At 36.1% G+C, this 27755-nt stretch overlaps 1 protein-coding gene across 1 annotated transcript; it reads right to left on the bottom strand.

The window, feature by feature from the left end:
* Positions 1-232: 232 nt before the first annotated feature.
* Positions 233-26511, bottom strand: LHX5 (LIM homeobox 5). The gene is made up of 5 exons (XM_075853555.1): positions 26165-26511; positions 22831-23054; positions 15151-15428; positions 6398-6563; positions 233-1836 (listed from the first exon to the last, which is right to left on the bottom strand). The coding sequence occupies exons 1-5, from the start codon at positions 26335-26337 to the stop codon at positions 1472-1474; spliced, it is 1206 nt and encodes a 401-aa protein (XP_075709670.1). The 5' UTR covers positions 26338-26511; the 3' UTR covers positions 233-1471.
* Between the last annotated feature and the right edge of the window lie 1244 nt (positions 26512-27755).

Raw genomic sequence — 27755 nt, 5'->3', positions numbered from 1 at the left:
TACAACACAGTTTGATCTGTTTGACAAAAGGTAAAGATGTCCTGCTATGAAAAGTCTGTATTTAACAGTCAAGACAAAATAAATAAATAAATAAATAAATGGACACATTGTGTGAACACACAGTTTTCTGAACAGAATGCAACCACACAAATGGCAGAAAGAAAAAGTCTGGTGAGCATTGTACAATAAATAAGGAAACACAAAACGTACTTTATTTTTTCATTTCTTTATACAAAATAAGTAAATGTGAAGCTTAGGAGCTTCTTCAAATTATAGTACAGCAAAAAGGGGCTTCCACACTGCCTCCTCCTCTCATCTCCCATAATTGATTTTGTTGGGGGGCTGGGAGATTCTAAAAACAAATAAACAGATTTTTGCACATTTTGTTGAAGGTTCATGGGTAATAGATAAAGGTGACTTTTTGCCTAATATCAGTGAAAGACAAATCCTACAAAACTGCCACTAGAGGACATCCTAACACCACATTGTTGGTATACATCAAACAGATCAATTATAAGCCTCTAGAACTATTTTTAAAGGGTATTTTTTTCTTCACTGCATTTTATCATCCGATTGTAAGAACATTAGGGTTATATATTTGACACCCGTTTCTTAAGCGCACTGGGTTAATACCAGCTAAAAATTTAATCAATGCAAAAACTTAAGAGTGGGAGCAATATCTAAATCCAATCCATCACATTAGCATGTACAGGTCTGCTAACATTTCTATTTGCTGCACGTACTGCCCAACATCTCAGCTGCTACATGAGAAATAAAATTGAACTTTTTATTATAAATGACCCATTTGGTGACATTGAGGTTTGGTGTCGGATTCGGTATTTTCCTCTGTATTGTTGTTAATAGAAAATTCTATAAAGAATTGCAAAACACAAATGAAATAAATTATTTGGAATATAAGCTTTTTGCTGATGATCTAAATGCTAAATGATTTCCACTTCTGATCATTTTTTGCAACTGACTCAGAAGACACTAGTAATAGAAGGTTATAGTAGGAAAATTGGTCCCAATCCATGTGGTAAACTAAGTAGTTTGTCTGGCTTTCCAATAAGAGGGAGGAGGCAGTCTATTCTTCAACAGCCACGGAGGTGAATTTTGGTTTCAGTGCCATCTTGGTCCCAATGAAGATTCGTATCCTGATATAATGGTTCAGTGTTTCAGGATGAGATACAAGGAGACAGGCTGGAGGTCTACTGTCAGGGAGTTGACTTTTGGTTGTGTCTGTACTCTTTCATTTTGGTATTTTACTTTGTCCCTTTTGTCAGAGGAGTGTTCGTTTCGAGCTCAGCATGGGGCATTGTGTAGTAGAGCAGGAGGTACTCCAGGACAGCTTATACTATACTTTATGCAGGATCAAGTCTTTGTCCTATTACTTTGAAAGGATGAAATAAAAAACAAATGCTTGATGAGTGGTCAATGAAGAGAGTAAGTTTATCCCCCAAGCTTCCAATTATTACCACACTGTGGCCTCATTAATGTCAGGGTTTTGATGGGGTATAGGACCATTAAAGCCACTATTGCTAGACATAGAAAACGGCGGACTTGGACCACTGCTGAAGACTTCCCCAGATATTGGATGAAGCGAGCCTGTCATGCCAGGTTCTGGACTTGGTGTATCAGGGTGAGATATCATGTCCGCATATCTTTGGTTTTCTGAAGGGTGGTGACCAGCTAGTGGTGGTTCTAGAGAACCAAGAGGAGTAGAACCAGGCCCTGAATTCTGTAAGTAGGAATCTGCTGGGGATTGTGTCTGAGAGGACGGAGGACCATGAGGGAAAAAATCATAGTTCCCACTTCCGTAATAATCTCCTTGGTAATCTGCAAAAATAGAGACAGGAAACGGATTAAGAATAGAGGAAAATAATGTAACAATCAGATTCATTCTGTTGTTATTAATTATTCTTAATTCTAAATGGCTATGCAATTGTCAGTAAGAAATCAATATTTAAAAACAGCATCATAGAATCCGCCATGGTTACTAGGCCTAGTCTGCACCTCTTTTTAACCTATTTTGTTTCCAGAATGTCTACATTTGGCCTTTTATGCATGTTAGTACAGTGCGGTGCCTAGCGTGAAGAATCGTAAGCTCGTCTTGGTGGCTGTGGTACATGAGATAGCACCAGAAAGCAGCTCTTTTGTGTGTTTTCTTGTGAATATATAATTTATTCTGTCAATGCGGGAGAGTGCTACAGATAAAACCCGCCGTAGGATTAAAAAGCAGATGACAAGCATATGAAAACTACAAGTGGAAGAAAAGACAAAAAGAATGAAAGGGGAGAGAAGCCACTGTGAAACCAGAACTTGCTTTGCATTAATTAAGACTGAGCAGAAAGGTGAGAAATTCATTTTTTTTCTCACAACTTTCTTCTTAGGTGGAAAAATTGTTTTATAAAAGAAAAAAAAACAAAAACACAACAATTTAGTCGAGAAGAGACTGCTTGGGGGCAAAGGTGATATCATCTAGAAAAATTTGCTCTGCTTCACCCGTAAACTGACGTCATTTGCATTGATGTACGTGTATATAAAAAAATTCAAAGACAGAGCAATATACATTTATAATCTACATCTAATTGATAAACAATAGGTAGCAGCCTACCCATAAAAAGGCTTTTGTTTTAGTTGGTGCAGTTTTACGCCTATGAGAATCCGCCTATATGGATGCAGATATATAACCTTTTTGTTTACTATCTATCATTTAAAAGGCCAAGTGTCTTCATGTGATGTTGACAAAGTTCAGCATCATTTCTTACAACGGCGGCATGCTTTGATGCAATGAGATAAACACCTCCCACAATACTTGCTTGTCTTGGGTCAGCGCACTCATACCCTAATTAATGGTAAATAATAAGCCAAACACTTAGTAGAAATAAATCACACAGCTCGCAGAATGAAACCCATTTGTAAGTGTGGCAAGGCATTAAGTGTTCAGGGTATGCTGGGCTGCGTCAGGAGGAACAGGCGAATACAAAGATGCAGGGAGGGAGCAGATGGGGAAATAATTACTTTTTAGGCTACTTATTACACAATGAAATCATTTACTATGATTGAATAAAAGTGATATAATCTAAAATGTAGATGCAAAACCTAGAGAATCATAAACATAGTATTATACAATTAAAATAGATTTTAGGCTGTAACTGGGAAAAACCTACACTTATACTTCTTTATTTTAGGGGTACCAAATATAAATGTAAATGCAAAATGGATCCTGTGTGAAAGGATCCACGGGCCAGATTTAGTATCCTTTTAATTGAATTTGCAACTAAATCACCTAGAGGAGAAGAAATAAAGCCATGTATTTGTATTCTTTTGTTTTGCTCTTTGCTCAGAATGAAAGAACCGATTCTGTAATCTCTTGACATACAAATCTATTCAGGGCACAGAATGCACAGCTCTTGGTAAACAGACATCCCCATTCATACTGCTCAAAGAAACAAGACACATCTAACTTGTAACAGATCACAAAGACATGGGAAGGGGGGTGATGTATAGAGGAGAAGGGAAAATCGGAGATTCGGCAGAGGGAGGCAGAGATGTGGAAATGATTGAAGGAGGAATATATATTAGGTACAAGGATGGAAAATGTCTTCAAAGAAAAAAGGGGAGCGAGGAAAGAGAGGTGTAATAAAGAGGAAGCAATGGAAAAGAAGTGACGTTTAGATATAAGATATTGATATCAATAACATAAGCTCATGAGGGAGGCTGAATATCTTACAACATGGAATAAGAAAAAAATCTAATTAACTCAGATAGATAGATAGATAGATAGATAGATAGATAGATAGATAGATAGATAGATAGATAGATAGATAGATAGATAGATAGATATGAGATAGATAGATAGAGATAGATAGATAGATAGATAGATAGATAGATAGATAGATAGATAGATAGATAGATAGATAGATAGATAGATAGATAGATAGATAGATAGATATGAGATAGATAGATAGATAGATAGATAGATAGATAGATAGATAGATAGATAGATAGATAGATAGATAGATAGATAGATAGATATGAGAGATAGATAGATAGATAGATAGATAGATAGATAGATAGATAGATAGATAGATAGATAGATAGATAGATAGATATGAGATAGATAGATAGATAGATAGATAGATAGATAGATAGATAGATAGATAGATAGATAGATAGATAGATAGATAGATAGATAGATATGAGAGATAGATAGATAGATAGATAGATAGATAGATAGATAGATAGATAGATAGATAGATAGATAGATAGATAGATATGAGATAGATAGATAGATAGATAGATAGATATGAGATAGATAGATAGATAGATAGATAGATAGATAGATAGATAGATAGATAGATATGAGAGATAGATAGATATGAGAGATAGATAGATAGATAGATAGATAGATAGATAGATAGATAGATAGATAGATAGATAGATAGATAGATAGATAGATATGAGAGATTTGATCTGATCCATCATGTATGAATGGGAGACAGAAGAAAAGTACACATTATGGAAGAAGGCCTTTTTGTTTCTTTCTGTTTGGTCATAATCAAGTGGCAGTAACATTGTAAGGAAGTGAACAGAGAGGAAGGCAAGGGAAAACACAGAAATGATAGGTGAATTACGTGAATAGGAAGAAAAAGGTGATATAATCCGCCGCCGCTGCCATTTATTACGCTCAGATTATTATTTCTGTCTGAGATTCAGGGGCACATGACACACATAATAATTGCAATGGGTAAATTGTGAATCAGAGGAAGGAGAAACAAACAGAGAAAGGCAGGGTACCCTGCTCCCTCCAATCACCCTCCATATGTTCAAAGAATGTGAAGGTAATTGGAACAACTGTTGTCTGAATAAGGTACAAAGAAAGCAGCTGTGCTATTGTCCCCTACAACACTACAGAGAGAGATGGAGAGAGTGAGGGGAGAGTAAGAAGGGGGAGGTAGAGAGAGGGGAGAACAGAAAGGTGGGGAGCACGTAGCGGGGAAAACCCTGAGGGGGCATGTCACCTCCACAATCACACGGCTCTTTGACTTTTTACTTGCCGCACAAGGAAAAGTTTAGAGGAAGAAGGAAGGAGACCTTTAAGAGGTGATGACTGAAGTAAGGGAGGAGGTGGTGATGGTGGTTAGAGGATTGAGAGGGAAAAGGAGATTAAAGAGACCTCGGGAAGAAACCTTGTGAAAATCCTTCTCTTGGAGGCTTTGCAATCATTTAATCTTTGAAAATGAGGTTTCTGGGTAGGGCAAAGGTATTTTAGGGATAAAGAAAACAAATCCTTTACTATTCCTTAAATAGGCACTGATAGGGGTCAACACAAGGAATGTCATACATCTTAAATAAAATATGAGTTTTTATTATTGACCTTTTTGGTAAAAAAAAAAAAAGAAGTTAAAGAGATTGGAGAACTTTAATCTGTATAGAACTTGGCATGGAGCAAACTGTATGAGTCCAGTAGTGCCGCAAGCGAAAAACAGATTAAACATTTTTGTATGCTTTTGGTCACGCATAAAGACAACATAGTGCTAACACCATTGTCAAAAGTGGTAAACGTTTCATTGAGACGAATGCCTTTTATTATTGAAAATGGAGACTGGAAACAATTAACATAATATATGGCAGCTATTTTAATAAACCCTTTCTATAATTTGCTTAGTTAATGAAGCTTTGACTAAAACATATCTGATGTAAAAAGGGATTTAAATGAAAAAAAAAAAAAAAACACACTAGCCGACAAAACATCTTGGCGTCTTATATTTCTGGTTAGTACTCCTGGCTCATTCCTATAATACAGAATGAGCCATTGCCCCCCTTTGCCCCCCAGTTGATTGCTTTCTATATTTCAGTTGGCTTCCTAAGGTCAGATGGCAATGAGCAATCAACACCAGGAGATACAAGTAGCAGATTTCTATAGTCAACATATCTTAGGAAAATGCCTCAGACACAGCTAGATAGGACACAACTGCAAAATTGTCTCTTTTCTGGGGGGTCATTGGTGTACTGTGAAGTAGGATGGATGGATGTGGATATGCCTGCATTGATAATGAGGGTGGTCAAAATACACTCTCTAAGGAGGGGTACATTTGTGGCATCTCCCAAAGGCTTCTAGAACAAATACTCATTTCCCATGAAAAAAAATGCTATATCCTTTATTTATTTAAAAAAAAAAACAGCACAAAAGAGAGCAAATTGATTACGGAAACGTATACACTGCAGATTTGCTGGGTAAGGTGATTTGTGGTCCAGTTTGACATAACTTCATATCCATATTCCAACTTTGATTTTCACCAATAAGGATCAATACTGCCTTCCATCTCACAGGTGGTGTCCCAGTCAGCTGAGCATCTGTCTAAAGGTACATCACACTCAGGCTGTAGGTTACCTCCATAGTAGCTGTAAGGGCCAGACCCAAGAATGTCCGACTCATCCAGCCTTCCTCCTAATGGCCTCATTCGTCTTGGGCTTCTGAAGAATGCATGTCTTCTAGCACCTAAAGCACTGAGTTGTTTCATTCTCCTCTCCTTGGATCTCCGATTTTGAAACCAAACCTATAATAAAGAAAAATAATCAGAAGTTACAAAATTAGCAATCTGCCACATGGTAACTAGCAAAATCATGGCTATTAGCCACAATTAAAATATATTAGCGTTTGTAAAGAAAAATAAAGCCTTGCATAATTCTAAAGATGGCTTGTCACCAGGAAGGAAGAAAGTGGATATAGATAGTGGAAAATACTAAAAAAACAGTAATTTCCCCGCACATCTGGGATAGTGTCCAGCTGCACAAGACTTATAGAAATCATACTACTATCTTATATGGTCGGCTATACAGTGATGCCAACTCCTTTGTGAATTTCCCTGTACTCTGTATATTAGAATGGTAAAATCCCAGGATGTAAGCTCAAAAGGCAAGATTGTAATATTTGGGTATGGGGCTACCAGGTATTTGGACAGCTTTGCATGTTGCTGAGGTGGTAACTGACTGTACAAGATATTAGATACCAAAGAGAATTAATGTTCATACCTGAATATGTATAAATAAACACCAACCAAACACATGTATGGTGTAAAAAAACCATTCTGGATTGTTCAATTTCAGTCTGGCTGGATTTTTCAAATTTGTCTGTACAAATATGCTTTATAGAGATATAGTCTTTAACAGGCCCTATAGGTGAGAGCAATAAGAGTATCTTATGTAGCATTACACATGACATTCTGCCCACTAACATCAGGTATAAACTATATGGTTCAGAGCAATCCACTATTTTAATGAATTCATTCCAATTATCACAAAAAACTATTTAGATATTCCTAATATCAGAATAACTCGCAATCAATGCAGAACTTTTCTATTTCTAATCATTATATTAAAACTTTGCAGCAGCCTCTGCAGTGAATTTCATGTTCCAGTCCTGCAAAACCCCTATCAACAGCTTCTTGTCATCTTGTCAATATGATTAAGGACTAGGTGACATCACACTCCACTGGTCCATACAAGGTCACTGACCAACAGAGCATAGCAATAGTGGCATGGGAATGGATGGTGTACACTATATCCTCGTAAAAAAAAATATGAAATTTATGGACCTTATATAAGAACAGTGTGAGAGGTTTGGCAAAAGATCAGGTACATAAAATACAATCAATAGTACAACTTAGGAAAAGATTGTCAAGTAAATATATTGTGAGATGTGTGTTTCACAAGGAATTTCTTTCCAATCCATTTAGGAACCGCAATGGGGTCCACACTGTCCATACGAGACTCCTAAAAAGAGAAGTTCGTGATGACTGAGGTTACCCACCCTTCAACTGAGAGCATGACTTTTTACAGGACAGCTTTGTTTTGCCACATATGTATTGGCGATGGGTAGACTGGATGGACTCTGACTGTTTAGAGTGACGAGTTCTGCTTATTTGTCCAGCTATCATTGTTCTACTTTTGCTTTGAAAATAAAAAGTTGAATTAACAGGGTTTTATGACCACTATGTTTATTGTTATTAAAGAAATAAGCCTCATTAAGTTCTTTGTCTTAATTTATATGTTTTACTAAATTGTTGGTAAATAGGAAAATAATGTTGGGAGGCTAGAACGTTTTATAAATGTCCTAAGCTGGCCACATGGAGTAGATTCCAGTACTCAGAGGTCAATTCTTATTATGACACCTGGGGTAAGCTAGATAGATAGTAATCTACTGTTCCTAAAATAAAATATATTTTGGATGTCATAACAGTTGCTACAAATATAAGTCATTGGGTTGGGCCCACAAGGTAACTAGTTGACTAGTATATTAAAGCAAAAGTGACCAAATTTCCCCACTAGGGTGCTTAGCAGATTGCGGCAAATTTTAAAGAGGACCTGTCACATCTCCTGACTTGTTAATTTTTAGGAAATACTTGTAATCCCCATGAAATAACAATTCTGGAATATAATTTCTTAGAACTTTGCATTGTGCCATTCCTCTGTTATTCTTCTTAGAAACGTATGAATAAATTGACATCTGGGTGTGATTATTCCCCTTGTGAAAGGGGTGTGTCCCTACACAGTCTCACTCTGTCAACACTGATTGGACATTGGCAGTCTGTGTATGGACACACCCCCAACTGGTAACACCCAGCTGTCAATTTATTCATACACTTCTAGGAGAATTAATAGTGGAACGGCACAACGTGGAGTTCTAAGAAAAGATGCTCTTATATTGTTATTTCATACTAAAGCAGACATGTCATGGCCAAGGTTAGAAAAGCATGGTTGCTTTTTTCCAAAAATAAAGCCACACCTGCCATGTGTTGCGTCTGGAATTGCGGCTCATCTTCATTGAAGTGAATGGGGCTAAACTAAAAAAACACACACGACCTGTGGACAGGTGCGGTGCTGTTTCTGAAAAAAAGCAGCTATGTTTTTCTAATCCTGGACAACACCTTTAATTCAAGTTGTTCTTAAAATACGCAACAGAAGATTGCTTTTTAAGCAGATACAAAAGTTGCATCTACTCTAAGCTATGAACAAGCTATTCCATTAAAAGAGGAACAGCCAGCAAATGCCTTTTCAATGGCTGACTATGGCATTAGTAGAAGCTGCAATACAGCATGAGCAGTAAATGTTTGTATATTCTTGCATGCAGTCCTATAGCAAGAACTTTCCCCAACACACACCATTCAATCTTTACCAAGAGGAGAGAAGTGATTACATAAAAAAAAAACTGTGTGGGCGAAAATCAACCCAATCAACCCAATCTAATAAAAGTACTCAGGCACATCCCAGCTGATCTTATCAGGAGGGGGATTTTCATCAAAATAGCTGGAGATGAGTGAAGGTTATGTTTTATAATTATACAATTAATGTTTAATGATTCTTCAGATGTCCTATTTTATGCAGACATGCACTGAAAATGTCTTACTGTTCATCCAGAAAAAAGTGTACATAAAGTGGTCATTACTGTTACTTAGGGTACTTTTACACGGCCCGACATGTAAGACAGCTTGTTGATCGGTGCTCCTTTCACGAGGAGCTATGTATGGGAACGAGCGCTCGTTACTCCGATCGCTCGTTACTCCGATCGCTCGTTACTCCGATCGCTCGTTACTCCGATCGCTCGTCCCCATACATTTCTATCATGTCGGCTGCATGTTGCTGGAAGATGTGCGATCAGCCGTTCAACGAGCGTTTGCTCAATCATCAGCTGATTGTTGCCCTGTTTACACAGCGCAATTATCGGAAACGAACATTCCGTGAACGCTTGTCTGCCCGATAATAGGCCCGTGTAAAAGGACCTTAGGATCGATTCTGAAAAGAGTTGTTTACATTGTGGCTGGTCAAGAAGGACCACAAAATTCATGCACTAATGTATACGTTGGGAGCTAACAAGTAGTAAGGGTTCAGACAGACAATCTCTAAAGAAGTGAACTTTAATTATGCTCGATTGGTCAGTTGAACAAAGAGTGACAGAGGTAAATTGGCCAAAAGTTGGGACTGTCCAATGCAAAATGAGAACATGGAAGGTATAAATGTAACTTTCGTGTATTCAGTGATGTGAATGTGCATATGCAGCTTAACTTACAATGACACATTTGTAGCAATATTAATAATGTCTATTAAAATAATCTTAAACAAAGGATATTCAACTTCTGTCTAGTTAAAAAAAAAAAAGACTGAGAGACAAAGTTGAGCATCTTTACCGAGAGTTGCTAAGTGACAGTGACCTTCGCTGAAATGTACGTTTGTTCATTTTGAAAAGGAATAGCATTACAATTTTGACTATATATTTGTTAAGTGGTAACTAGATTTAAGCCATATAACTTAAATATGGTGGCACAATGGTTAGTATTGCTGTCTGGCAGTGCTGCGATCTTCTCATTTATTCTAAATCAGGCACCATCTGCATGCAGGTTGTATGTTCGACCCCATATTTGCATGGGTGATCTCCAGACACTCTGGTTACCTCCCACAATCCAAAAACCACAGCGCCAGGTTAATTGTCTTCCTATGAAATTGACCCTTGTGTGTTTGTTTGCCTATGCTATGAAAATTAGATCGTAAGTTCCATTGGGACAGGGATCTGACATGAATTCATAAATCCTATTTGTGCAGCCATGTTAAGTCTATGCTGATAAAGATTATTAATTGCCGTATAGTCACTTATGTTTCCGACATTGCTAGCTTTATAGTGTACACATGTCTCAAAAACAGGTCGTTATTTTTTTTAATGTTCTACAAAAAGAATAGGGGCCAAACAACATGTAATTCAAAATAATACAAATATAATTTAGAAAACATAAAAAATGGTTACCAACTATCCAAATGGTATAAAACGTATCAATGCAGCACAATGAATGAACTGCGGGCTCGACATGATCTAGTATCAATGTGAAGCCGCAAGCTTTCGTGTAATCACAAAAACGATATTATACCATGTGACTAATGACGCTGTGTATTTTGTAGATAATGTATCCCCAACTTCATCCAGTAATAAAACTTATAGTAAAGTGACTAGAAAAACAGTGATTGTACTACTTGTCAGTATGCACTGTTTTCTTAAGCACTTGTGGAAAAGACTATAAAATTTAGCAACATGTTGTGGCAGAGGATAAGGTAATTACAAACTCAGTGATAGTCTTAGTGTAGTGAAACGGTGATGGCATTTTAAAACCACAGGTCTACAGCTCATCCCTTGAGTTTGGTTCTGTCATGGCGTCCCACCCCTAAGATGAGGGATTACTGAGAACTTTGGAGGAATTCTTACTGGGATAAGCCGTAAGAGAAGGAACATGAAAACCATCAAACATGAAAACCACTTTATCAAAAGCATCATATCCTGTACAAGCCCCTCTAAAGGGCTTATAGGATCCGGATTACAACTCTTTCAGGGCGATGAATGGGGACCCCCATCTGAGAGACAAGGGAGGACCTCACTCTTTTGCCGGTGAAATGAGGATTAAAAAACACCAATCTTTTTTCAAACTAAATAATAGGCAGGGACTTGAAAAAAAAAAAAAAAAACAAGTATTGAGCTTTGGAAAAAAAAAAAAAAAAAAGCTACTGAAAAATAAAAAGACCCACATAAAAAAAATGTAACTAAGAAAGAGAAAGATCAAGCTCTGCCATTTCATACAGATGTAAACCTGGCTACAGGAATTAGACAAGATAAAACATTAGGATTGCTTCATATATTTGATTTGTTTCCTAAAATGAACCATCCCTTTAATTGCAGATTCTGTCTTAAAATATTAGTGATTTTATGCCTTGGTAGCACTTTGAGCTTTATTCACACTAGTATTTATTTTTATGTACTTTTCTCTCATTTTTTTTTTAATTAGCAACTAATCTAAATTGATTGGACAGCAGGTTCATAACATGATATCAGTTTGCCTCAATTCTTTAAGGAAAGGACATAGCACCCTGAATTTTCTGGGTCAAGGACATAGCACCCTGAATTTTCTGGGTCAAGGACATAGCACCCTGAATTTTCTGGGTCAAGGACATAGCACCCTGAATTTTCTGGGTCAAGGACATAGCACCCTGAATTTTCTGGGTCAAGGACATAGCACCCTGAATTTTCTGGGTCAAGGACATAGCACCCTGAATTTTCTGGGTCAAGGACATAGCACCCTGAATTTTCTGAGTCAAGGACATAGCATCCTAAATTTTCTGGGTCATGTATAAAAAAAAACGCTGACGGAATGGAGGCAAACTGATGTATTTGTTTATCTACATATCTCACTAATGAAATGCAAAGGATCTCTTCCAATATGTGTCAATGTATAAAACGAAACTAGTGTGAAGCATGACTAGATTAAATCTTTTCAGATAATATCCTTATACATGAAAAATTCTGCTAGTATGTATGTCTAGCAGATATAAAACCTTATTGGAATGTGACTCGAATATCTTGTCATCGTTTTTTCCCTCAAATCCTTTAAAAACTTTACAGCAAAATGAAATGCTTCTTAACTTGTGGAAATGATGTATTATTGAATATATTTTATTAAACACGTAGTATATTTCATACAGTTATATTTTTAATTTAAATATAATTTCTTTTTTTGGATTAATAAATATAATTGAACCTATGTTTTAGCAATGTTATATTAAATTTATTTAAGGCTGAAAACTTTCATTTAAAAATGATATAGTCTTGCGCAACATATTTTAATATATTTAAAAAGTAATTCAGATGAATAATCTGGCACCTGTCAGGTCCTGTTGACAACTCATTAAAGGAATTAAATCCTATTTCAAATATTCTAGATTATCAGATGGGGTTAGGGAAGAAATAAAATCGATTGAAATAAAGTAAATAAAGCGAAATATTTCTTTGATAGTAGCTTTGTATTTTAATCTCTGTCTCATTCTATTGTGTCCTGTTTTACAAAATTCAGAATTATTGGAAAATAATTAAAATAAAACAGACTTTTTAGACTGCACCCATTTTTAGGCTGGTATAATTAACATTTCTACCATCTCTTGGAGCAGGGATAGACCATGGTTCAACAGTTCCTTGAGGCAATTCATTTTTTAAGACTTACACGAGCATGTGGTATATATATTACAGAAAATTCATCACCAGTGGGAACATTAGCAGCATATGATATTGCTTCTGTGTGATGTCGCCAATAATAAAGCAGCGGTAAGTCATGAATGGGCACTACAACTGACTCATTATCACCTATGACTATTAATGGCCAATCATTGTTGGAGGGATCATTATTGGGTCTGTGACTTCAAGAGACCAGTGTTTTTGGTTCAATTCAGGTTTAGTCGCAAATAAAATGTCATGTACTTCTGATAGGATGCTTAAAGGGGTTTTCCAAATTGATTAAAAAAAAGTGACCAAGTGGGAGTAGAATGTAATAAAACAAAAAAAGAAAGGCATTACTCACCTGACAGATCCTCCGGCCAAGGCGCTGGAACGTGGGGGATCTGTGAGGTGAGTAATGCTTATTCTTTTTTTATTGCATGCCTTCTTCCTTGCCCACTTTTTTGAAGTCGGAAAACCCCTTCAAAGCCTGTGTATGTAATATCCTGAAGGACAATGAAGAGCTCATTTATGGTGTATAGAATGTAATGAACCTGTCCAAGGTAATTTTTATAATGGTGTAAAAAGAGCATTTGCCATGGACTCATCAGGACAGGAGCCTGACTATCAACCTTGGTAATGTAGCCTGGATAACATTATATCCTGCTAAAGAAAAACAGGTCCTAATGTCAAATGGAACTGAAGATTTACATTATTTCATAAAGCGGGAGACAAAGAATATATTGAGTCTGGGTTTAGTGCACTCAATGCATTTTTTCCCTGGAACCACCGATATTACACAATTGCCATGTCTTTATTGGCTAATCTGTGAATATCTGCTTGCGGCCAATGTCATACTCCAGTGGAGGCCAGCCTAAATTTTGTGTGTCCAAGCTCTATTATTCTAAACAGACATGTAAAGATTGTATATGGAAAGTAGTTCATACTACTCCCATCATTGTCCTTTCAATATAAGTGCCCAATAAAACGCAATTCTAATTTTACTTTGTTTTACAAAGTAAATAGTAAATGATAACTTGTGCCAAAAACAAAAATTCTACCAACGAAAAAGTAACACTGGAATAAGCAGCAACAGGCAATTTTAACAATGTTTCTGATAACAAGTTAACAATATTTCTGATATAAGAGGCAACTCCAAAGCTAATATTATTTCTGTGGCTACTTCTGTGCTATAGACCTAAAGTTATAACCCTCAAGCATTGGACAGCTGTCTCCAAATGGTCATTGTTTGTGTATACACTGGATCACATAAGGTGCCTGATTATGGGATATAAGTTTCCACATCCATACTGGATTTACTCATCATAACAACTTGACAGATACCATAGGACCTCATTAGTATGGTTGGTTAATGCTCATTTGCATATAAAGGTTTGAAGTGAATGTCTACTCTTATTTTCTTCTTATTATTTTTTTAATCTATATAGGTCCAAACATCTGTACTGATTGATTTCATAATATTTTATAGTGGCTTGAGCGCCATTTTTCTGTAAAGAGCTCTAGATCTCCTGTGTAGACTGTTTACATATTGAACTCAATAATAAAACAGTATGCAGGGAACTCCTAAGCTCCCCCTAGTGGCAGATGCAGGTAAACAGAATTGAGTGCTCTGTGTCAGAAAAATGGAGCTGCAACCGCTATAAAGATATATTATGAAATCAATAAGTACAGAATTTTAGAACTAAAACAACATGGTATTAAAAGATGGACATTTTGTTTAGGGGAGCATTAGGCAGCCTAATATAATCTCCGCAGCAAGCAATAACAGTAATATTAAACCATTCTTGCAAAACTATTCTATAAAAAAACAAAGTGTGCCGATATATTGGCAAATTAATAAAAAAATCACATGCAAAAGGGTCTTTTTTCCTTGCCTTCTACAAGCGATTCATTATTGCCTTTCACCAAAAACAGATCTACAGCAATAAACAACATTTTCCATTTTGTATTTGGAAGAATTTTCTATACAATTACCCAAATTCCAAGAGCAAATACAAGGACAGATTATATGTAATAATATTACATTCATATACTCTGAAGCATAATAAGAAAAAATCGAGACTGAAGGAAATAATGAAATAAATGACTGAATAGGGATTTACCTGAATCACCCGCATATTAAGCCCTGTTTCCTGTGCTAACTGTTCTCGAATGTGCCTTGTTGGTTTTGGAGTGGCAGCAAATGCTGCCTTGAGGGTCTCTAGTTGCTTTGCTTTAATGGTGGTCCTAGGTCCTCTTCTTTTGGTACCAGAGTTCTGCTCCTCATTCTCATTGTTGGCTGTCTCCTTATCAGAAGACGTGGAATGATCTGTCTCTTTACTTTCATCCTGTATTGGATCTTGAGCATCTGGAGATAAACTTCTGTCTGTACAAGAGGACACTAAGAAACACAGAACATAGTATTATAAAACTTATATATTTAGCAGGCTAGTATATTATATCTATCTTTATGGAATCAGACACAGCCTTTAAACCTTTTAGGAAACCTCCCTATCTTATTGATTATATTTTCTATATAAAATAATGACTAATAATTCAGCTGAATGGCAATATGGCATTACATTGCTATTACTTTACCCCTGTTGTTACATTACAAATAAGGGTCTGAAGGAAGGCTGATATGGGCATTTAGCCATGCCATATGGCTACTATGGCTACATCAGTAGATTATTTATTTTTCTAGTTGCCAACTGCTGGGGCCTGTAAAAGAGCAGTCATAGAATGTGGTCTCAATGAAGTCTTAAGAAATAGTAGAATATGGCTGAACCTATATTTTTTCTACATGTGGAAGTGATTGGACGATGGATACATCCTGTACTACTTAAAAGAAAAGCACATGCCTCTTCAACATAGGTTTTTCTTATATTTTTTTACATTGAAGTCAATGGCGTACAGATTGGACAACAGCATCAATAGTTTTATCCGTTCAGCACATTAAAATATACAGGTTCAAACTTTCATAAAAGACGCTAATATGAACATGGCCTTATTCTTACACTATAGTTATACGTTATAAATATATTTCACCTACAAGCACTAGTGACTGTCATTTAGTTGGATGGACCAGTGTTCATAAACCTATGAAGCCACTAGGTTACATTTGGCACCTTTAATTGTACAGTGGTGCCATGGCTACATTTTCTAGAAAACTGCCTATAATGACTCAAATGACCTCTTAAATAGCTTGCAGGTTAACTTGTATGTGAAATATACAGAGACAGGAATGAGATAAGACGGGCACATCTAGGTGACAAGATGAAGGTGTGACTGATACTGCAAGGAGGAATATAGGTAATGACTGATGTAGGGAGAGGTACTATGTACTATCACTATTCATTGGATACAAGTCAAGACAAAATGTGGGTTATGTGAAAAAAATGTCCCTGACAACCAATATTATGTCTCGTTTTGGAAATTAAGGTTAAACAAATCAAAGCATCTGATTGGTTGATATGGGCTCACCCACAGTATGTATGCACAAGAACTATTCATTTTAAAGACAAAGTGTACTATGATACTCCAGTGGATTTAGGTTATGTTTCCATGAATACAATTGTATTTCATTCTCGGTGTTATTTAACATATAAAAAGGTCACAAAATGAGGACCATATTAGCATAAGATGCTGTAACACTGGGAAATTCACAATGTAACATCTCCTATTTTCATGCATAGTCCCATGCTAGTTAACTTATCCATGTGAATGGTGTCCTCATAAACATGTGAAAGGACGCCCAAGAAACACAACACAATTGCATTTTTTCGGATGCGTTTTGTGTCACATATTTAGATATAGAATTAAATATATTGTAGGCATTGTTAAATATACAATTGTAAATCTAGTTATATAGTCCTAGGATTTTATGTAAAAATCCCACATTCTTCAACTTGAACTGCCATATTTTGCTCATTTATTCAAGTATTAAAATAAATAAGAATAAAATGGTACATTGTGAACAAGAATGGATGTGGCGTGTGCCCTTCCCCCCTACACACAGCTCATCCCTATGTTTGCCCATTCTCTCTTTTCAATCATACCAAAATGTTGTCAAAATCTAAAATATTCCCCTTTTCCATTATGCAGCCTGACTAGACCTATGATAATTCTATAATCACCCGTTTTTTCTTATTGTGCCCCTCTTCCCACATGCCCTTTAGATTGTAAACTCGAATGAGAAATGTCCTGTCTGTTTTGATTTTATTATAAGTTCTATTTCTTTCACAATACTTATCATTATGTTTATTTACTGCTTCCCCTGATCGTAAAGCGCTGAGGAGTATGTTGGCGCTACATAAATAACAGCTGTTATTATTATTATTTTGACATGAAGGCCATAAAAATAAAGATTCCAAAATAAATACAAAAAATTAATTGTCCCTATGGATTTTTTTTTTAAATAGTATTGTATAGGAATGTACGGGAGATTTGGTTGTCAACTGAGTCAGACATGGTGAAGTGCACCTGTCCGTACAATCATGAGAGATGGCAGCAGATATACAGCGTACACAACCAATTAAACCGTATGTTCATGCAGAGTATAGAATGTCAGTGATTCGCAAGATGCTGCTGTGAAGGAAACAGCATAAAGCTGAACATGGTTGAGGCTGCACTTGGCTGTATATTTTCTGACGCTTCTGAGACATGATTAAACTGGAAAGTTCTTAGGAATGTAACATAAATTCATTAGAGATAAGCGAATTTACCGAAATTCATTTTGGGTCCGGTTCAATTCAGTCCGTATAAGTTCGCCGCGGATGTCAAGTGCCACGATTGCGCTGAAAACTTGTGTCTGACTCACTGATGTCTTCTACGACTGTTTCCAACCCCTTTTAAGCTCTTTAACGCCAAGCCAGCATTAGTAATGTCATCCGCCTATAACCTCATGATTGGCTGCGATAGAGGGAGGAATTACCGCAGTGAGTTTTGGAAAGGACACCTGCAAAGCATTATGGGGAAGCTTGCTCGAGGTCATGTGATCCTTCTTCTAATCTGTAAAATGGTGACCACCATTTTGCCAAGATTTGCGCCCCTTGAACTTCAAAAGTTTGGGATTTTGCCGAATCCGAAAATTTTTGGAAATTCAAGCCAAATTTAATATGTGTAGAATCGATTTGCTGATCTCTAAAATTCATCCGTCTGTCCATGTTCAATACAGTCAGACCCACACAAGAGACAAAGAAAATTTTAGTCATATAAAAGGAAATAATTGTATATATTTTTTCTTCTATTTTAACAATTCAAATATTGGGATTAATTGTAAGTGATATGAAAGCCAATGACATAAATCATTATGATGCTCTATGAAGCACCAACATATTATGCAGCGCAGTACTTAACATAATAGAGGAGATACAAAACTAGGCTCGCAGCTTCTTTACAAGCTGAGTGGAGAACTGATGCATAAGATTATATCAGTTTCCATTCATTTTTCAGTTTTCTGGATGCAGTGTTATTACAGGACACAAAAATGTGCTGTAACATGCAAAAAGAAGAATTTTTGCTTTAGTTTGACACTCAGAGAAATTCATGAAATCTGTCTCTTTTAACCAAATGTGTCAAAGCAACATAAAGGACAACAGAAGTGTAATGATGCAAGATATATATACAAACACGGTGGGGATAAGGGTCTTGCCCAAAAGAGCTTCTCTATGAGGATAAAGAACACTAGATTCTATGTAGTGGGGAGACTGGAGGTTATAAGATTTGGCTAATTGTAATAAGGAATTAGGATGGAGATTAAAATATTATTTCTGTAGATGTTTCATGTGTAATAGCACCTACAGGATTATATTTTAAAGATGCTCAGTATGTTGTGTATCTGTAATTATTCACCTCCCATTCAATGAATTACTGTAATAATATTCTTCCATTACTTGACATTTTTTGGCTAACCATGACTGTAGGATGTGGCTTACACACGTACCTATAAAATATTTGGTATGTCTGGACAATTAGAAGTTGCTTAGAACATTTTACCATATTCTTCTGTGAGCATGTCTCACAAATTACTGCCATGGATCAGTAAACATACAAACCTCCTGTGTATGATACACATTTTCCCTTTTTTTCAGCATTATGCTTTTGTGTTTTTTTTTTTTTTGGACAACTGGTTCGAACTGATTGGAAATTATTACATTAAATGCTTTTAAAAAATAATATTATGATATTTCTTTACCTCACTCACAGTCTTTGGAATCTGGTTTTATTTACAGAAAGACATGAATGGCTTTGTCAACACTGGTGATTTTATATCAGTTTTCTTTTATTTATTTTTTTAATGGAGGGATCTATTGACAAATTCCATTCATTTTTATGAGACTTAAACGTATGTGTTGTACAGGAATAAGGAACTGTTGTTTCCCATTGGTTTGTACACTGTCAGGTATGATGATACTGTTTGGTTTTATACATATATTGGAAGGATATAGAACCAATCTTAGCTAAAATCTGTTCCCCTTCCTAAACATTCCCCCCAGAACTGGTGCTATTATCAAAGACAACACCTAGTGATGGTGGTGGAAAAACTTCTCATGCCCCTATGGCTTCAAAAAGTAAAAGTTGCCTGGAAGATCTTTTCAGGTGGGAAGATCATACTCATCTTAAATGTTTAAAAAGACTACAACCCTGGACCACGTTTGTGAGAACCTTTTAATTTTCCTCTGCTACTGCCCATTCTATGAGTCAAGACCACATTAAGTAGACAATGGCAGCCCCATATGAGAAATAACACTCACCATTGTCATATCTTTGAATCCCACATTTCCGTCCCCTAGCTGTGGGCCCCTAGGGACTTTGTTTCTTCTTTATTTCTCCTTCCTTATTTATGATGTACCCCCCTTCCCTATGTTTTGGTACACCTATCAATAATATTGTCTTTCTTTTTTGTATAGTACTACTGTGTTAACCTGTCTTTCAATCCTTTGCATTCATACTAAAACAAGAGTGAGGGACAAACCAATACTGCACTTTTTTTTTTTTTCTAACACCAAATCATGAGTAAACTGATGCATACCATAAAAATTAAATCCCTTCTTTTAAAATATATTTTAAATATATCCAGACACACACTAGGCCCTAACCTGTCATACACAAGAACGCGTTCTGGGACATTTTCAGAAATATATTGCAGTTTTAGAGGCATAATAGTTAAAAGAAATATTCCATGTAGATGACATCACTGATACATGAATCCTATTGTCTTCAATACAAATTGTAATATTATAAGCAAATTATCTATAATAAAATGTATTTAGTGGTAAAATGAGGATGAAATTGATTCAAAATATTCTAAATAAAAAAATGTTTACAAATATATATTTAAAATATTCCAACCCAAAAAAAAAAAACGATGTAAATGTGCCTGGTACAGAGGAAAAAAGGTGTCTATAGATGTGCAACAAAGGGAAACAATGACAAAACAGAATGTGCACACATGACCTTGTGTCTCCATTGTGTTTTTCCTTTAGTGTATGGTTTGCTTGTGTGATTGATCAGTGCAAAATAGAAAAGAAAGGACTTCCACACATTAATCTGCCCAATCCAACAAGAAATGTTAACATAATATTTTCACTGATGATGGTGGAAGAACTAAATCGAATTAGTCAAGGCAGATTTCTCTTTTACAATTTGTGACAATTGTGGTTTAGATAGACTAACATTATCTCTTCCATACACTCAGTATTCAGCCTATGCTTTAGAGACCTTACAATTTTACGTCTCTTTGCTTACTTTTTTGTTGCTTGTCAGGGCACGTTCAGACGTAGAGGAATTTTTCCGCTGCAAATGTTGGTGCAGATTCGGGGCAATTACGCAACGAATCTGCACCAACATTTGCACATTTGACAGGTAATTCAGATGTTGCAGAAAACACAGACTTGCCACAGATTTCAGTTTTTGCATTACAATGGCTGAAATACGCAGTGAAATTCCGCTTCTTCTCCGCAACAACCAGTGTATGCTGCGGACTGAAAATTCCGCACCGCAGTCTATGGTTCGCAGCGGAGTTTTCCCGCAACATCTGCACGAAGATAACTAAAAAGGTGTGGAAACTAATGGACAAACTGTCTGCAAAGGATTTCCACTGTGAAACTGTCCGCAGCGGAATTCCACAGCAATTCCGCCACGTCTGAATGTGCCCTTATACTTTATGTTTATTGCTTTTTCCACCAGGACAATTTCATTATTTGGGGCAAGTTTTCACATGGAAATTTCCAGTGGTTTACAATTACATTACTGCAGATTTGCAACATTTCAATTCATAATTCATATATAACTCTTGTCTATTATAATCAGAAATTCAGAAGGCTTCAGATAGGTGGAAAATGATAAACAGGGTGGAAATGGTCTAAAATTCCTATAGTCTAAAATTCCCGTCAGAAACCCATCATTTCTATATTTTAATAACATGAATGAAGGAGCAGAAGATGCAATGACAGAGTTCATACTATACTATGGTTAGTCAACTAAACACTTATTCAATATGGTGGTTGTCTTGATCCAGCCAATGGTAAGCCTGAGTCAACAAATGTGAATGAGCAGATATGTTTGAGATTAAATAATGTGCAACCCACATATTATTTCTGATGGTATTATTTAGGATTGATTATCAGTAAAGAGACCAGGTACATCATTATAAGTGGGGAGTCAGAATAGAGGACACTGAAACTGACACAACAAAGTATTGATCATAAGTTGAAATATCCTGGTATGAATAGTGCTACACCTTCCACCTTCACAAAGATATTGAGATATGTATGCAACTCATTGAGTGTATGGGATAAGGGGTACTAGTGTAGAATGAAAGCTGGGCACTAGACATCTTCCAGGGGGTGCGAATGCCTAGAGATATGTCTGTTGTGGTCCTGACTGGTTAACAAAAGCAGGTGTGTCTGGCACTTGTGGTAATGTTCAGCTACTGCTTTTAGATCCACCCACAGGCTGGCATAGAGGAAAAGGGAGGGAGGTGTTTGTGTATCCCTGTGCTCTGTCTGAGATTAGCAAATCATGACCTCTATTAAGCGCTAATGTAGAAGCGTTAGAATTGGGGATAGGGGAGGCGAGGGGGGCATGCAGTCAGCTAGTTCAATTATAAGTGAGATAGAGAAAGAGCATAAGGAATATATGGGTTGTGCTATTTTAGGTATGATCTGAAGCTCACAGATTCTATCATCTATCTATCTATCTATCTATCTATCTATCTATCTATCTATCTATCTATCTATCTATCTATCTATCTATCTATCTATCTATCTATCATCTATCTAAAGTCCAAATACAATGTCAGCCGCACAGCCTTGTAAATCATAGGTGGGTGCCGACCTGCCCAGGTCAGGGCTAACAGACCTGCTGTAGTAGAATCCAAAAATCAGGCAGCACTCCAAGGTATAAGCAAGGTAGAAAAAGGTGCTTTATTGGTCCATATACACACGACGCTTCAGCTCAACACAGGAGAAAGGCTGTGTATATGGACCAATAAAGCACCTTTTTCTACCTTGCTTATACCTTGGAGTGCTGCCTGATTTTTGGATTCTATCTATCTATCTATCTATCTATCTATCTATCTATCTATCTATCTATCTATCTATCTATCTATCTATCTATCTATCTATCTATCTATCTAATCTATCGATCGATCTCTCTCTCTCTCAGAGTATAAAGGGTTACTGTTCAGTTTAGTGAGGTCCTCATGTTGCTATTGCCCAAGGTAAAAGCAATGACATCACAGTGACATGGGAAGACTGTGACGTCACAGTGCCACCTGTACACCTCTGAGATGGTCTCACCTGAGTTTAGGCTGCCCTCTTTCAGGCTGCTGGCGGTCACATAATCCTCCTTGCAGACAAATTTGTTCTCGTCTATGATGTAGAGTTCCTCCCCAGTAGAGAGCTGTTTGTTACACACCATACAGGTAAAACAATTCAAGTGGAAAACTTTGTTCCTGGCTTTCCTCACCAGGTCGCTGGGAGAGATACCAAGCGAGCACCCTGCACATTTTGTACCGAATCTCCTGGAAAGAAAAAAAAACAACAAAAAAAAAACGATAACTCAAGACTGAGATATGGTCGTGGGGCTGCAAGAAAGTTGCGGCAATAGTAATCGTGCGATCATTACTCTTTCTGTAGCAGTGTTATTGGATGTACATTGATTAATATAGAGATTTACTGGGTGGTGGGGGCTACCCGGGAGAACATATCCACCGTCAATCTCGTCGAAATGGGCATTGGGAGCGGGTGCCCTGTGTGACTTGCGCGGTTAGTAGTGGAATATACAGTGTATATATATATATATATATATATATATATATATATATATATATATATATATATATATATGTATATATATATATACATATATGTATATATATATATATATATATATATATATATATATATATATATATATATATATATATATATAAATATATATGTAAGTGTGTGTGTGTGTGTGTGTTGTGCGTCTGTGAGATCTATCTATCTGCCTATCGAACATTTGACACCCGGGCTGATATGTGTTGCAATACAGTTAGCACATTTTATTTTTTTCTGAAATCATTTCCAGCATATATTAATAAACACTTCTAGTATATTATATCCCTTTAGTACTAACGAAAAATTAGACAGGATCAAATTGTAGAATTTACCATTGGAGACTTTCACGAATTATTTAATCCTCAACATTTTTATTCACATAATAGATGAATGATAACGAATGAAGTAAAATGTAATTGTAGAGTATTTTATATTGTAACAAACATCTAGAAAGGAATTAGAATTTGCAGACGAGAGATATGTACAGTTTATGTGTAAACTCTGCGCCATATCTGCGATGTTCTTCACCGCACCGACTGGACGTTCCTGACAGTCGGGTAATGACTGTAGAAGCTACACCCACATTTTATCTATCTATCTATCTATCTATCTATCTATCTATCTATCTATCTATCTATCTATCTATCTATCTATCTATCTATCTACTCATATGTTTTGTATGAATATTTTCCAATTACCGATATAAATTGGAATAAAATAATAAAAAACGCATAGTATAAAAATAATAAAAACATTATGACATATACAAGATAACCGCATATGTAGATCTTATTTGCGGTTGCACTTCTCAGTAATACACTGTATGTAGATTTATCAATAATCAAGTGGTATACCTATTCTGGGTGTTAGCACTTTTACTAGAGTGTTTCGAAAACTATTTCCCATGAATTTATGTAAAATTAAATACATTTTTATTTCAGACCAAATTTCAATGTTAAATAACTGTTTCCTGAGTACTGCGATATTTCCTATTTGAGAGTAAAATATTACCATGCAAATTATTATTTAATTTTGCACCTGTAGTTGAAGTTATTATATTAAAATAATAAGAATAAAAAAAATTATATATATATATATATATATATATATATATATATATATATGCATTAATATGATATGTATATGCATATATATATATATATATATATATATATATATATATATATATATATATATATGATATGTATATATATATATATATATATATATATATATATATGTTAATATGATAATATATCAGGCATCTATATATCTGATTATAATAATAATAATAATAATAATAATAATAATAATAATCATGCATATTAAACACTGTCCATCTATGTGTATGAGCGGGCTTAACCACTGTTCATGTGAGTCTTGCTGTGACTTTGATTTAGTGTCTGTAATACAGGTCATAAGTCATGGTTGCCTTATCCAGAAAAATAATTAGCTCACCTGCACCTTATCAAAAATCATTAAATGCTCCTAAATAGTTTTAAATAGTTTTCAGATTAGCTGGGAGGGGACTTTGGGGAACTAAGTGTTCATTTGTTTCATGGTGGGGGACAAAAGAAAAAAAAGTCCCCCATTTAACCCCTTCCTCACATAGCCTGCCAAACTATCTGTCAATCAAGTTGTAAGCCAGAGCAACTTTCCAAAAGGTGAACTGGAAATCCGGGAGTAAAATCTTCATTCAGATCAAGTCCATTTATTTCAGTGACATTATATGGCGTAACTTGGAAGTAAATAGACTGGAATTTAACATGAGAAATAAACATTTCAGATGTGAAAAGCGGGGGATCTACTGTCCTGGAGAACTAGTGCTGATGGCCTGGCCCCTGTGGCAAATTCTGCATTAGAAAGGATGTATAGACTTCTACTGGTAAAACTTATTCGAACGCAATACATTGTTCGAACTTAATTCACATGTAAACGCAACAGAATTTGTGGTAGTTTACAGCTTCGACTCAGCACCAGAAATATTTATTCTCATTTTTTCATAATGAATATATTTCTGTCTTTATATATGTATGTTTATATATGTATGTGTTTATATAGTGTTTGTGTGCGTGCGTATGTATATATATGTATATATATATATATATATATATATACATATATATAAATACGTACACAAACACTATATAAACACACACATATATATTGTTTATCTTATTAGTGTCTGTTTATATATTATGTGTCACATACACACATCTATCTATCTATCTATCTATCTATCTATCTATCTATCTATCTATCTATCTATCTATCTATCTATCTATCTATCTATCTATCTATCTCTGTAAATAGAAGGTACGATACTTATTGTATTATTAATACAATATTGTATTACATTAGTACATGATATTGATAGAAAGTAGAACATGTAAACTAAGGTATTATTATTATTAGGAGGATGAAAATAATAGAGCAGAGATGCCATGACCTGTTTAGCAATGAAGCCATATAACATGTGTCTGTTTTTATTCAAATATTAAGGAAAAACGCGTTAGATCCCAAAAGAGTGAATAGTTTTATTCCACTTAATTCTGTCATTCACAATTCTTTCTTCTGTTGTGTTTTAGGTTTCTGTCAATATGAGATGCTCGTCTACTTTTATTATTGTACAGCTCATCTAATAAATATGAATAGAGACAGAGAGTATTTGAGAGCGAACACATCATATAATGTAGATTTAATATGATACAATTATACAAAGAGCAAATGCAAAATACAATGCAGATAGTTGGTAGCATCTCCTGTACAGGGCACATTTCCCTTGGCTGCGGGCACAATATGTCCTTACCTGAAGAAGTCTGTCTTGCAGTACAGCTTGCCCTCTCTGGAGAAGCACTTCTCGGTGAGGTTACATTTGCAGTCACAGCACTGGACACATTTGACATGCCAAGCCCGGTCCAGGACATTGAGGAGGAAGCGATCCAGGATGGGCCTCTCACAGCCAGCGCAATGGACCATCATGATTCACCCAGAACACCTAGACCTGGACCGCTCCAGATAAATCCACATACACCCGACTCCTCAGCACCACCCTGCACCCTCAGTCCCACTTCTGTGCCCGCATCTGACAGATGGCAAACTCTCCAGATCAATCTGTGCCCAGCATACAAGTGCTCCCTTTATGTCCTCTTCATTTGTTGTGTTCTTCCCAATCTCAGCCTCACACCGGGGACAAGCAGCAAACTTCTCGGCTGGATGTGGAGAGGTATCCTAGATGACAGTTTCCCGAACTCCACCTCTATGCCCCATAATCAGCTTTGTGTGCCAAGCCTGGCAGTTCGCGCATCCTTATTCAGATTTGGTGACGTCCACAGGCACGTTTGCCTCCAGCAGCCAATCAGAGCTGAGTAGCTATGGTTACCAGTTAATTTATATCAGGTCTACACTGGCTGGAGAATGGTCCTTGGCACTAAAAAGGGTGGGATGGCTGAGGCACTGCTAGGAGTTATACTCTGCTGCTGCTACCAACTAGGAAGCTATACCATATGGATGGGTGGCAATGATATATATGCTGATGGATGGGTACACATGGCCATACAGCTTACATGGGCAGGCATCTGTAACACGAGCAGCTCCTTAGTGTCAGCACGCTTTACATTACAAAGACCAAACACTGAGGTTTGCATTTATAAACTCATTTGTTTAGGAGTGCATTGAAAGTTAATAGCCAGTTCACCTAGCAGTGGGATGCATTCTTCTCCAGCCCAGAAAGAGTAGCCCAAAGCCATATCAGTGTGAATACATGGACCATTCACTACTGCAGGGAGGCACCTCTCCCACTAACTTACTCATCTTTGTCATGCAGAATAGAAGAATTACCAGTTTTTTCCCAGCCTCTTCTATAACCCCCTCCACCTACAGCAGAACTTTACCTTGTCATTAGCAGCAATGCTTTCCAACACATGAAAACAACAACACTGAATGCACATGGGATTGGAAATATCAACCAGATCAGGGAGAATATATTCTTTCATACACACAAACTATTCATCTATCTATCTATCTATCTATCTATCTATCTATCTATCTATCTATCTATCTATCTATCTATCTATCTATCTATCTATCTATCTATCTATCTATCTATCTATCTACTATCTTTATAGGCACATATTCAACATACAATTCACGTAATTACTTTATAATAATTATATGTATATATACACACATTTATTAAAAAGGGCTAGAACATAATTTAATGTGTGGTGTATAACTGGATGGTTCCATTTTCAGATTCACTAAGATTCACTAAGTGGGTGATTAAAAGACACAATAGTCTAGATTATTACCATCTGTGTACATAATATACATATATATATATATATATATATATATATATGTATGTGTGTGTGTATAAACACACACACACACACACTATA

This window comes from Rhinoderma darwinii, chromosome 1 (genome assembly GCF_050947455.1).
Source record: "Rhinoderma darwinii isolate aRhiDar2 chromosome 1, aRhiDar2.hap1, whole genome shotgun sequence".
Lineage (NCBI taxonomy): Eukaryota > Metazoa > Chordata > Amphibia > Anura > Rhinodermatidae > Rhinoderma > Rhinoderma darwinii.
The sequence above is the reverse complement of the archived record's forward strand: the minus strand, read 5'-3'. Positions and strand labels throughout refer to the sequence as shown.